The 13,556-nt window shown below is 44.9% G+C and overlaps 1 protein-coding gene across 11 annotated transcripts in view; it reads left to right on the forward strand.

Moving 5' to 3' along the window:
• SEC31A (SEC31 homolog A, COPII coat complex component) overlaps positions 1–13,273 on the forward strand; it is a 45,597-nt gene extending 32,324 nt beyond the window's left edge. For 4 of the 11 annotated variants that reach the window (XM_080408411.1, XM_080408418.1, XM_080408414.1 and 1 more), the window contains 7 exons: positions 117–473; positions 3,923–3,970; positions 5,678–5,736; positions 7,899–8,171; positions 8,548–8,667; positions 11,552–11,623; positions 12,540–13,273. In XM_080408411.1, coding sequence (XP_080264537.1) covers positions 117–473; positions 3,923–3,970; positions 5,678–5,736; positions 7,899–8,171; positions 8,548–8,667; positions 11,552–11,623; positions 12,540–12,719 — 1,109 coding nt within the window. In that variant the 3' untranslated portion in view covers positions 12,720–13,273. The remainder of the gene's footprint in view (positions 1–116; positions 474–3,922; positions 3,971–5,677; positions 5,737–7,898; positions 8,172–8,547; positions 8,668–11,551; positions 11,624–12,539) is intronic. The other 7 variants (XM_080408417.1, XM_080408420.1, XM_080408419.1 and 4 more) reach the window with 4 other exon arrangements.
• The last annotated feature ends 283 nt before the right edge of the window (positions 13,274–13,556 follow it).

The following is a 13,556-nucleotide window of genomic DNA, read 5'->3' on the forward strand; positions in this document are numbered from 1 at the left end:
AGTGGTTTGAGGGGAAAGGGGAAAACAGGAGAGCTGGGTGGAAAAGGAAGCAGGCAGGTGAAACCTGCCCCTCTGTTACGAACTAACTGACTGAATACCTTTTCTCCCTGTTGTAGCGTATCAGGCCGCACACCAGTACCCCTGTGGAACAGGGGGACCAGCTCTCTATCAGCCTCAGCAGCCTATTGCTGTCCCTGCTTCAGCCTCTTACCCAAACCCTGCCCCTAACACCACCCCTCCCTACCTGTCCTCTGCCCCTGCCCACTCCATGCCCTCCCCACTGTACCCTGGGCAGCCTCAACCCTCCCCAACGAGCTTGAATCCAGTCTCTTCCTTCCCTATTCCTCCTTCTGGCGCATCCTTTCAGCATGGCAGGCCAGGACCTCCAGCAACTTCTGTGGCTTATGCGTTACCTACTGGACCAACAGGTACTCTGCCTGCAACCAGTGACCTTCCTGCATCCCAGAGAACAGGTCTGCGCTTGGACAGGGGGGCAGGCAGGGAGGGGAGGGTTTTGCTGTATTACTCATTTAGTTAAATGTGCAACTTTTCCTTGTTGATGCTCCATACAAAGTTTGCTTTTGCTTAGAGGTCAGTTCAAAGCATTTCTAAAACACATCATCTCCCCTGTGCAGCTGGCATGATGCAGCTACGTCGCTGCAGTGAGCACTTGCTGGGCAGCGTGAACAGTCGTCTTTCTCTTGTGAGTCAGACCTTGCCACAAACACAGAGCTTTTGCCTTGCCCAAGACAGGGTACTACAGCGTTGTCTTGTCTTGTCGTGAGGCTGTCATATGCTGTGGGTGGATGGTGGCACACCTTGCGAAGCTAGTGTCACAACCTGCGATGTGGCTGGAGGGCAAATTACAAAATTGAGCAAGCTTTTCCTAATTGCTGCAGAGGAGATGATCACAATTCTCCTCACAGAACAAGTTTGCAAATAAAATTTGTCCCTGTGTCCCTTGTTTGTGAGCAGCATTCCAAGCCTGGGATTGACAGCATATTTAATTCTAACATCATTTCCTGTGGCATCAGCTCACTTCCATATTTTTTTTTCCGAACCACTTAGTTTGTGATGGGATTTACTGTAGCTGTGAATGCCTTTAAAGATAGTGATTTAGAAATGCTTTTACATGTCTCTTTTCTAAATTTTAATTAAAAGCATGTGTGTGTGGCTGACATGAGCATGTTTGAGCATGCATGGTGAGAGCGCATGCGCTGAGGTGGGGCTAAATGTCTCCTTGTGACTGCCTGGACTTAACTGTTTGCTGTGGGACGGCGACCTCGCTTGTGACAACAAACCTGTCTTTTCACTTAGAAGCCTGTGAAACAGCAGCTTTGCGTATTTCAGACTACAGGAAGTACGAGCGGTCCTTTTTTAAACCTGGCCAAACATACTTTGCATCCAGGTGGTCCAGCTGAGAGTCAGGGACCAGATCTGTGAAGCTGGGAGCAGGGGGAATATCGGGCAGGACCTGAGGGATATTCCAGGATGCTGGCTCTACTAACAGGCACTAAGGAGCTCACTGTGACTCACTCTCTATTTTAAAAGTCTGTTAGGGGTGATGCAGTGCAGAAAATGCATAATTGTTTTTGATTCGGCAGCAGGAGTAGGTGCTCCTGGCATCTGTGAGGCTGGGAGCCCACACCTCTTTATGGCATTGCCTTCACACACACGCTCGTGTTTTGGGGAGAAACTGTCTTTTGCTCTGTCAAAAAATAGAGAAGACTGGTGTAGGACAGCTGCAAGGCAAGAAAAGGCCTTTTCCCTCCCATCTTGCACCCAGATTCAGCGTCCCCTCTGTTCTTGGAAATGCTGTACTGTGACCTCTCCTGACCCTGTATTATGGGGCATGTCAAACTTCTATCTCTAAGCCAGAGAGGAGTTACTAAATTAAACAGAGGAAGAGGTGCTGGATAGGGTTCTGGGCCTGGGATGTGAATCAGCACATTATGATGCAGCCAGCATAGCTTCTGCACCTCCAAATAAATGCAAGGAACAAGAAAATGGTTCTTACTCATTTTACTACTCTACTTGCGTCACTGGCTGGCACTTCAGATCTGTCACTTGCTACGTTTCTGGCGTTAATAGTGAAGGGATGTAGTCAGTGAGGCATCTTAGAGCAGGTGAAGCTTTGTACTCTGGGCAATAGAAATTAGGGACATTGACAATAAAACCTGATTTGTAAAATTCTATAATCCACTTAGTAGTCTAACACATCTTGCCCATGTCATTTTTAGTGTAAGGGGAATTGAAGCGGTCGTTATTTGCATTGCCTTGCCAGATTCCTTTTCAAAATCGTAAGTTGTCCGTACTAGTTTTTTTATAAAACTTCTTGAGAGTTATGGGTGCTGCTTGTGTTTTTCCAGCAGCTGTAGTAAGAAGGCAGCCAGTACAAAGTGTCAGGCCTTCAGGAACCCAAACCTGGGCATTATCTCTGATTCCTGGCAAATGCCAGCCTCGGGCTGAAATGCAGAGGGTGGACTGCAGGGCACAGTGAGGTGCTGAGACCAGGTGTCTCATGCATGTGGGCTGCTGGCATACAATTGCTGCCTGTGGCTGACGGACTATGGAAAAAAGATAAGAGCTATCTAAGAAGTACACTGCTTTCCTTCCAGTTTTGGATTATGCCTTTCAAAAAACATATAAACAAAGAGAAAAAGCTTGCTTTGTAAGTGCAGAAATGATGGTGTAATGCTTAATATGTGTAACCACCACCATATTTTCCAGAGTAGCTGCATTGCTTTGTGAAGGGCCCCTTGGCATGAGATCCCATAAAACAACAGAAATCTGCAGCCAGACGCAGATCTCACCTGTAACTCTGAATGTTCCAGTGCAGAGCATAACAGTGATGCTGATCTTGGCTTTGAAGTGGTGGTGCACTTTTGTGTGTGGTGATGATCCAATCTGAGAACATCATGTATCACTTCACAGATATGATTATCTTAGGAGGGGGGGGGGGTGGTAAGGCAGGAAGGAAAAAAGATCTCAAATTTGAAGTCTTGAAAAGCACCTGCACTTTGAACTGGCTTGGATTTAAAAATCACTTTAAAAAATAGTTCTGTAAGTATCTTCTGTTTTTTGCAAATGCATATAACATCAATATGTTAAGCTGTGCTTAGAGCTCCAGTAAGCAGGAAAAGCCCAGATTTAATTTCCCTTTCAACCTATCTCACTTTGTTTTGTGATAGGTCTTTGAACCTGCTTTCAAGGGAGTTTCAATTTTCAGAATCTTGAATCTTGTGTGGAATTGTGATAGAGCAAATCTGAGCTAAGGGAAGGGTTAGCACCAGAACTGCATCAGACAAACCCCAGGAACAGCAGCACGCTCATCTCCAGTGTTCCTCTTCTCTTTGAAATGGCAAATGCTTTGTTGGCTGTGTTTTGCCCCTTGGATTTATTACTCGGTCTGAGCAAGCAATGTGTCTTTTCACATGGGTCCAAAGCTGCAGTGTGAACGTACTCTTTTTGCTGGGCTGGATGCAGTTGAGAGCACACCTTGATTTGGGAAAATGCTTGACTTCCACTTTGAAATGAAGTACTTTAAGCATCTTCTGAAAAGTTGCAAAGAGTAATGATCTGTTGGCTGCATCAGCTGGTGGGAATAGAAAATGAGAGCACCAGAAGAGATAAGAAAGTGGGCCAGGACTCTGCAATATTTGTCAGAAACAACCAGAAACACTGATTAACTGCATGGAAAGAGCAACAGGCTCGTTTTCAGGGAAGACAGACAAAAGTAATTCCACAGGGTGGTTTGAACAAATGACTTGTCTCTAAAATGGCATTGTAATTAGGTTAGGCATTTTTTCTCCTGACTTCTTGTGCTTATTGAAACTAAATTGCTAGTCAGAAATTACAAACCAATTGTTTTATTATTTTCAATGGAAATCTTTTTTTAGTTCTCTTTGCATTTTATCTGCAGAAAGTCTACCAACTCAAGACCAGGCCCCTCCCTTCGCAGGTGAACTAGGTACCACCTAACCTGAAAATAATTACAGCCACTACATGAAATCAATTGAACAGACATCAGTAACACATATGTTCTTCAGAGAACATAAGTGTGATGCTGTTTGCTGATTAGACTTCAATCAAATTAATTTTCAGTTCCTTAATTAAAACCAATAACAACATATCTGGAGTTTTTAACCACAGAAACAAATGCTGGTTTTCTTTTTAAAGCAAATTTTTCCAGGAAATTAACAGCAATAACAGTCTGAGATATTTTCTTGTGTTATCACTATTAACACTGCAGAAGTTAAACTTCCTGTATCAGAAATACTCTGGGATTTTCTGGATAAGGGGGGAACAGAGGAGCTCCTGGGGCACATGGCTGCCAGGAGATGGCACTGCCTTTGGTTAAAGAGAAAGCAGATGCGAGAGGGGCTTTAAATTCTTTCATTTACCCCTTTAACATGCTCTGGATGTGGAACCTTTTCAACAAAAGCTCAGGAGCAAATGAAAATTCAGATAAATCGAACAAATTCTGCAGTGAAGTTAAGCTCTAAGGTGAATTAATCATCTGCTAAGTGAAAAACACTGTGGTGAAAAAGTCCATTGAGCAGGGATTTGGTTTTGTTGGCTTTTTGTGGCTTTGTGCAGTAAATCCTGATTACTCGGCGAGGCTGTGGTAATGCTGAGGTACAATGCTGTGGTCCCGGTTACATGCATTCTGAGATGGTTAACTATTTCTAATGCACTAATGCAAGCTTTGGTGTAGAAATCTTGCAACTGCACAGTGTGCGCTTTCTTGGAAGATCAGATGTGGTAGGAACAACACCCCAGGCTCTGACTGAACGTGCTCAGACATCCTCTGTGCTGCTCCCAGTTTGAAACAAACTGCCCTTGGTGCCAAAAGCTGGATTTTGCCACCTTGCTCCAGCAGCTCTGCTCTGCTTTTGGGACAAAAACACCCATAAATGTGCTGTAGCTGGCAGGGGAATCCTGATTTTATGGCTGTCTTGTATCTGCAGGGTGGCTGGGTAATCTGGCCTGCAATGTTTAAGGCTCCTGTTGCCTCTTACGCCTCTATGTTGTGTTGTTGGGGAACATGTCAACTGTTGTATAAATCCATCACAGTATGCAATTGCAGCAAGAGCAGCTCTTGGGAAATGGATGCAGCTTAATGGTAGTTTTATTCACCCATGGTTTCTGACATATTTGCTGCTGATTAATGTTTATAATAATGTTACAGTGATCATGGGGGCGGGAAAGGCAGCTCAGAACCAGTTCTTATTTGAGTGTGATACAGATGGGAGAAACCTTCACGGGTAGCTGAAGCTGTCTTCATGTATACAGTCTGTATAGCAGAGCTGTGTTCTAGGTGTGGTAAGCAACTGCCTGCCTCTTCAGAGGGTGTGTCTGCTCAAAGGCTTTTTTTTCTTCCTGCGAGAGAATTAAAAAAAAATTTTCAAAAAAAATATCAACTTCTATCAAACTTGAGAACTGTTGGTCAAGATGCCAAACCTGCACAGTGGGTGCAGAGCCCAGAGGGTCTGATGGCTGGCGTGCTGTGGCTGGTGCAGGAGCTATTCTGGTCCCCAGTGAAGGGAAGAAGAGCAGGGAGGTGAGGGCAGGCTCTGCCGAGCCCCTGCCAGTAGAGCTGTAGTGGGGAGCTGAGCTCAAGAAGCCATCACTACTTTCCCGAGGTGCTTAAGTCTCTGTTTTCTTTCTGTTCCAGGGCCTCAGAATGGCTGGAATGACCCTCCCGCCCTGAACAGAGCTGCCAAGAAGAAGAAGGTACTCAAAGTATCCTGTCTTGACACAGCTGAGTGCCTACCACCTTAAAAGCAGTAACTTAAGCTGTTCCTGGGAAATCTGTTGGCAGGAGAAGAAAAAAGGGCTAGCAGCAAACAGAAGCTGCACCTCGTGAGCAGAAATGGCCTTATGCCTCTCCAATATGCATTCTCTCTCAAAATATTTAAGCCTCTAAAGAGATGGCGGCTTTTTGCTAAAGTTGTGGTTGTTAATAACAGCGTAGATCCTGGTTTGAGGGAAGAAAATACCTTGGGCTTTTTTCATCTGCAGTAAAGCAGATGAGTTTTGCAGGAGATGATGCTTTTGTGAAATGATGAGGCCATACAAATTGTTACAGATTACAGACTTTGCCGGAGCTGAAAGCAATTTATACTGATTAAGGGTCTGACCCTGAGAGATGCTGAGAGTAAGACAATTTTCATGATGGAGGCAGTATAGTTTTGTAAAATGGATTTGGATTGCAGCAGGACAGAATAACTGGGGATGCTTGGCACAGAGCAGAGTAAGCCTTTTCATCCCCTGGTGCTGCTATAGTCTTGCATATCTCCACAGCAGTCGGTGTCATCTGCTGCTCTCTGAGCCTGGTGCATTTGGGAAGCAAGTGTCAGTCTGGAGTGTGTTAAGTGTGGAGAGAGAAAAAAAAAAAAGTTGGAGCAAGCAAGATAAGGTCTGGGTGAAGGTGAAGGCAGAATTCTTCCTTACTCTGAGTTTTGGTCTCTGCAGTTCAAGATGAAGAAGCTTTTGGAGGATAGGTAGGGGATGCTTTGTGTGCTTGTGACTGCCCCCAGTGCTGGGGCATTTCTCGCACAGCAGCCGGCATGCTGCCTTTCGGGGCTTCAGGCTCTTAAGTAGAAGGAGGAGAGTTGTCAGTGAGAATAACTGCTGGACCTGAGAGCTCATGAAGCAGCCTTCTGCAAGCAGGGGTTTTGTTGCTGCTCAGTTTGTGTCACAGCCAGAATATCTGCCATAGCCAGGTCTCGAGGATTGGCTCCCTCCTAAATAAGGGCTTATTTGTTGCATTCACTGTTGAGTATTCAACAAACCTCTGTCAGAAATGTTTCTGTTTCCCTTATGTTTGCTCTATGAGGGGGTAGTTTAGGGTATTCTGAAATGACTCACCACAATGGACTGTTGTAAAATAGAAGAACTGTCTGGCATTTTAAGTCAGCTGTAATTTGCAACTGTTTTCTACCTAAGAACTTACCCACCATTCAAATGTTTATTGTTGTGATTAATTGCTTTTATAGCTGGCTTTGGTGCTGGATTGAGAATATTTTTCTCAATACTAATAACTACTAGCTTAATTCTGGCATCATTCAAGATGGCGTTCAGGGTTCTGTAATCTTTCCTTTTTTTTTCCATGCACACACAAAGAAATGTGCTTATTCCCATGGGAGATCTTTCTTCTGTTTGGATTCCTGTATGATGTGCAGTGGAGGCCAGTAGCTCATTTGGTTGTTTCTTCCCTCTACCAAGCGTTTCAGAAACGCTTCTGTGTAAAGACTGACAGATGCTTAGGGATGAATCTGAAATGCATTCATAATCTGTCCCAGCGCAAACCTGTTTGCCAGAAGCTTGAAAGGCTTTCAGAAGCTTTATCGGTGCATGTTGCTAGCTGGGGCCTATGTACTGCGGAGACAAAAATGTACCCTTGAAAGTGAGACGCAAAAATCTAAATATAATGACCCAACAGTAAGAATAGATGTAGGTGTCAGTTAACTTTCATTAGTGTAACTGTTCTGTAGTGCTGGTCTAACAAACCTCTGTTTTGTACCCTTAGCAGAGAGAGGCTGGCTTTGATTTGAGGTGGCTGTGCTCAGCTTTTGTGGCTGCGGGCAGGTTGGGCAGACTGCTCCTGCCCTGTGTGGGCAGGACAGGCAGAACACACAGGACTGGAAATGCAGGAGGATATTACTGCTCCAGGGCACTTCTCACTGTGCAACTGTGGCCAGAGGAATGGGCTTATTTAGCCAGAGTGAAATCCCGTATTGCCTGCCCCTGTTATTTCTGTATCCTGGGGTCTCAGCAGCTTGCCTGGAAGCTCTCAGTTGCTATGGGTTGGGAGGTCTAGGAGCTGGATGTTGCGCTCTGCCTGGGCATCCACAGCAGCGTAAATGCACTGGTGTCTTTTTTCTTTTCAACAGGTCCCTGATAACTTCCTGCCCCCAGTTCCCATCACTTCCCCTATCATGAATCCACTGGCAGATCCGCAGTCTCAGATGCAGCAGCCTCTGGGCCCGGCACCAGCCACAGGCACACCCAGCTTCCAGCCACCGCACCTCCCTGTGGGACAGCCGGTGCTGCAGGGGGGCTACCCCGCTGCTCCCCAGCCCCTGGGACCATGCATCATGCCACCCGCCGCTTCCAAACCCAGTACAGAGGGGGCCCCGGGGGCCCCAATTGGCAATGCCATCCAGGTAATGTAGCCCCAGCGTCACGTGGTTCTGGCTTGTGCTTCAGTAGAAGCTTGCAGGCTGGGGTCCTGTTGGCCAGGTGGAGTTTTTAGTCACTAGCTCTGCACCACGCTGGCTGGCACGTTGCTGCTGTAGTCTCCACCTAGACAGTACCTCTTCGCAGTTAATGCTCTAGTCAATATGGACCAACAAGCTGTTTCCTTATGTGACTTCACAGCTCTCCAGAGGGAGTGACAGCAGATGCTGTTACTGTCACCTCCACACACCCACAGGGAAGAAATAGGAGTTGTGCCAAGCTGGCTAATAATGCCACTTGGTTTAGTTGAAAACGAGTGGTCACGGTGACCTGGAAAAGCCTCACCTGCTCTCTGTTCCTCAGCACGTGCAGGCATTGCCAACAGAGAAGATCACCAAGAAGCCCATCCCTGAGGAGCACCTTATTCTGAAGACTACATTTGAAGCTCTTATCCAGAGGTGCCTGCTGTCTGCCTCCGACCCGGTATGTCTGCAGCACTCCCAGAGTGCCCTTGTGTTTGGGTGAATCACAGCATCTCCTGAGAGCTTTTTTTTCTAAAGGCTGCTTTGAGCAGCCACAAGCAATGCATAGAAAAGCTGTATCCACATAGGATGTGGCAGTCGGGGCCAGAACACAGCCAGCTGCCCAAGCACTTTGACTCTGGTCCTTACAGACCTCAGCAGGGGCAGAATGCCATGGTGCTGTTTATGGGGAGGGAGTTAACCCATTGCAGCCCTCTCTGCTGCTCTTTTCTGAGGAGGAAGGTTGGAACTGGTTATAGTTGAGGTTTTGATGTTGATGGGTTAAAAAAAAAAAAAAATCTAAAACCTTCAGAAAGGGTTGTCCTTCCTTCTGTCAGGTGATCACTGTGGATGTGTGCCCTGTACACTTGCTTAACTGCTGCTTGTAATTCAGAGCAGGAAGCAGCTGGTATTATGCCAGGTCTGAGACAAGGCTCACATATGTGAGTACATGCCACAGATTTTGATCTGTGATTTCTGATAACGAACTCATTTCAAAAGAAAATAACAGGTAGCAGAGAAGTACAAGGTTATGGGCTTTAACATGATGGATGGAGCTGGTTAGGAAAAACATTTCCTTTGGCAGTTAAGTTAGTACTTTGAGCCATCTGTCTTAAAGTTTCTCATTTATTTCCAGTGGTCAGTAAATAGCACGCTACCTCAAAGCCCATATGCTGACTGTTCAGCTCATGCCTGCTGCATGCTGAAAGGTGGATGATGAAAGACAAGCTGGTGATGTGCAGAGAGCTTTGTGCACTAAAAGTGCTTGGTCAGCAGCACAGACTCACACTCCTGTTACGGTAACTGGGAGCTGAGCTGTCTGAGGGCTCTGTGGCCACAGCTGTGGGAGTATGTTGGGCGTTTGATGTCACTTCTGTCTTAAGTCTGCTGTACAGTTTCTGCTGGCTCTGTAATTTAGACTTGGCACTTGAGTGTATGTACCCCTCCTGTGGTTCTCAGCCCAGCAATTTCAGGGTGGACTCACCCACGCACACATTTACAGAAGCTTTTCAAGGCCATAGACCTTTCTTTGGACAAACTGTGTAAGGTTCAGTAGTATTCGGTTGCTCAACATCCTTTCTTTAAAGGTTAGGCTGTAGAGTGCAGGGCTAAAGTTGTATACTGCACAGAGCCTTTGACCTTCACCTCCTCTGAGTGCCCCTTCTCCCAGACACACAAAGAAGGCAAAAGCATTCAGTTCACACCTGCACCCAGGGATTGCTTTTCTGCTCTGCCATCACATTTTGCTTGCTTCTTGTTAAGTCTTTGATTTCCTTAGGCCGAGCAAGCGTTTCTGGCACACAGCGCTGAGACACAACACCCTGACTGTGTACATCAGTTATTGTCAGAACAAATGCAGACACTACTCAGTTATTAGATTCTGAAGGAGAACATGGGAACTGGAACTTCTTCCACCTAATTTCCTTTAGCTGGAGAGATGTCTTGGTGTTCCACTAAACACAATGTATTCCTCTATGCCCTAGTTGGCCATCTGTAAAATGAAAACAGCATGTATGCCTTTCGCAGGTTTTGAAACAAATGTTCTAATTCCTGTATCTGGAAGAGTTAGCCAGTCCAGAAGAATTAGCCAGTTTATCTGCCTCTCCCTGGGGTATATTTTCCTTACTTGTCTCAGTTCCTTGACAGCGTAACTACTGCTGAGGGGTTTGCCACATGTGGCCTGAGATCGCTGTGCTGTGTTCTCCTTTATGCCCCTTGCCATCCAAACAGCTTTCCCTAAATTCTAGTACAGCAGGCAGCCACCAGTCTGTCTTACCCCTGATCCAGAGTGTTGCCGTAGGCTTTGTTGGTTTCTCTCTGGGCGACTATTTAATCCAGGGAAACATTTCAGTTGCCAGGGGAAATGGCACAATCCTAAGTGAAGATGGATTGATGTGCATACTGATTTGGGAGCAAGTTCCATTACTGTTCCTAAGTGAAGATGGATTGATGTGCATACTGATTTGGGAGCAAGTTCCATTACTGTTGTGCACTGATGCCATTTCTACTGCTGTTGACCACCTTTTTTGTGCTTCTGTAATTGTAACCTTGATGCTTTATTGCTGCTTTATTATTCTGGATTAAAATCTTCAATTTCTGTAGCTGTTTAAAAAAAAAAAGGCGAATAAAAACTAAACGGTGGATAAAAATCCATTTCTCTGGCAGCTGCTGTGGCACTCCAGGTAGAATATACTGGTGTTATTTTAAGAGCCCTTGGTGGCAGAATAATTCCAGACACATGAATGTGTGGTTTGCTCTAGATAAAATCATGGAAGTGTAAAAGGACTTGGGAGCACAGTTTGGGTTATGCTATTAGTTTTTCTGTTGAAATGAAAGCGTACAAACTAACTTGTGGTTTTACTAATCAAATATTGGAAAATATAATTAGGATTTGCCATAAATGACTGAGTTCTACTTCCTTAGACTTCAGTGACTGCATGTGCCCTTAAGCACATTGACACTGCTGGCTACCTGATTCCAGTAATAACTTTATCCAGCTATCGTGCTTTGCCAGTGAACCAAAAAAAAAAAAAAATCCATGCTGCAACTCGGAATTTTGTCACTTTTCCGTATCAGCTATACCAGTGGGTTTTGGAATGTACCTCTTACAGTTTACTAGTCTCTGTAGCTAACTAGAGCAGTTACATGTGGAGAACCAGTCATATCATGTGGCCTTTCCTAGAAAAATCAGGGGAGAAAAGTACAGAGCAAAGAATTCAAATGATGTGTTAGGAAAATGTTGTTGAGAAAGGAGTTTCACATGCTGCATGGACCTATGCAATAATATCAGATCTGTATGGTATTCTTAAAATCACTGTGTTCTAATGTATGTATTTCTTTTGCAGCAAACCAAGAGGAAACTAGATGATGCAAATAAACGCCTGGAGTTTCTATATGACAAACTTAGGGAACAGACAGTAAGTTCTGTTGCTTCCCCCTCACCCCAGATATTGCAGGTATAGCCAAGAACTTCATTGGTGGTGTGGATCTCTCTGCAATATGTAAAGGTGCTTGTTCTTTCTTTGGAAGCATGCTTCAAATCCATTTATTGTATGTTTCCATACATTTCCCAGAAACTGGTAGATAGTGCTTGGCCCTAAGTGCCTCTGCAGACTTCGCAGTGTTTGGGTCACGTCATGAGTTGTATGGTGCTGTGCTGAGCCCAAAGAGCAGAGCTCCTTGTAGTAGGCACTGTGTGAATGCATCAGGAGGGTTCCTGTCACCAGCAGAATGAACCCAGCACAGCAAGTTCCCCCGCTCCCAGCAGCGAGTGAGAAACGTGCAGCCTGGGGTCAGAAAAAAACCAGAAGATGTAGATATTGAAGGCTCATTGACTTCACCAGAGGGCAGATGTACAAGTACTTTTGAGGATCTGGTAACTTTTCCAAAGTCTTCCAGGAGGTCTGTGGCAGAATAAAAGGACTGGGCTTAGATCTCTTTAGTACTTTAGGATTAGAGTGGTCTGATCCTGTCATTTTCAGGCCATCTTTGCTGAGCAATTAACTTTAGCCCAGAGGTATAAAAGCTCAGTAGGTCTTTCGTGCACCACAGTCTGTCACAGCAGGTCTCCCATGGGGAATTGCACCCAGGGGCTGGCAGTGAAGGGCTTGCAGAGCTTTGCAGTGCTGCAGAGAAGGTCTGTTCTGGTTGAAGTTAGTCTTCCCAGTGACTGTTCCCAGTGTGGTGCAGCTCTGAAGGTGGCTGTCATTAAAGGAATTAATTGCTACACTTTTCTGAGGGCCAAATGTTACACTCGGGACCTCTGTTTTTCTAGCACTAGTGTATGCATTGTTTCCTCTTTCTGCTGACCTGCCTTGTCTGGCTTCCTTGCAGCTTTCTCCAACCATCATTAGCGGTTTGCACAACATTGTGAAGAGCATCGAAACCCGCAACTACCAGGAAGGACTGAACATCCACACGCACATAGTCAGCACCAGCAACTTCAGCGAGACCTCTGCTTTTATGCCTGTTCTGAAAGTTGTCCTCACCCAGGCCAATAAGCTGGGTGTCTGAAGTCACCCTGCGTTTGCAAAGCCTTGACGGTTGCTTTTCCAAAGAAGTGCATTTCTACAGCAAATGTGCAGGAAATAGACAAAAATGCTAGTCCTTACAGCATGTTGCAGTAGAGCACTGACAAAATGGCATTACACTCTCCCTGCAAAATACTTCATTTTAGGTGGGCCGTGGGGCCCTGGTGCTTTTTATTTTAATCTTTTTCCCATCCCTATTGTCTACAAATAGTATATTTAATGGATGATGCCCCATATCATCAATTTTTAGATGCATGTTCTCCTGCTAAACGGTGGCTTTTAACAGATTTGTGTTTAAAAAATGAGATAGGTTGTATATCAGACCCTAAAACAGATTATTCCCTTTTACCCCACTGTCCCTTATCCACCAGATTAAAGAGTCTGATCATATTAAAATGTATTTGGTCTTTCATTTTATGAAGCTGCTTACAGTTCTGTTATTATAATCTACATGTTAAATAGCTTAATTTTGCACTGGGGCAAACAAGCAAAATAAAGGCTCATGTGATATGTTCAATAAATGTTAATTTATTAAAATGTGTCTTTATGAACTGCAACTTAGATTTTGAACCTGAAGTACAGTGGGGCGGCTTTCTGTTGTGTCCTAGGCGTGAGGATATTTTTTTTCCTTCATGCTTACCACTAAAAGCTCTGTTTAACATTTATAGAGAGATCTACATTTCAAAGAAAGGTTTAGCAAGGATTCTGAACACACCTGTGTGCATTTTTAAAAGCTAAGAATGGAAATAGTGTAATGGTTTAAGCTACCCATACAGAGACACTGATACCTAGTGTGTAAACAAGGTCCACATTGTTTCTT

The sequence above is a fragment of the Falco punctatus genome (genome assembly GCF_963210335.1).
Source record: "Falco punctatus genome assembly, chromosome: 1".
In the NCBI taxonomy this organism is placed as follows: Eukaryota; Metazoa; Chordata; class Aves; order Falconiformes; family Falconidae; genus Falco; species Falco punctatus.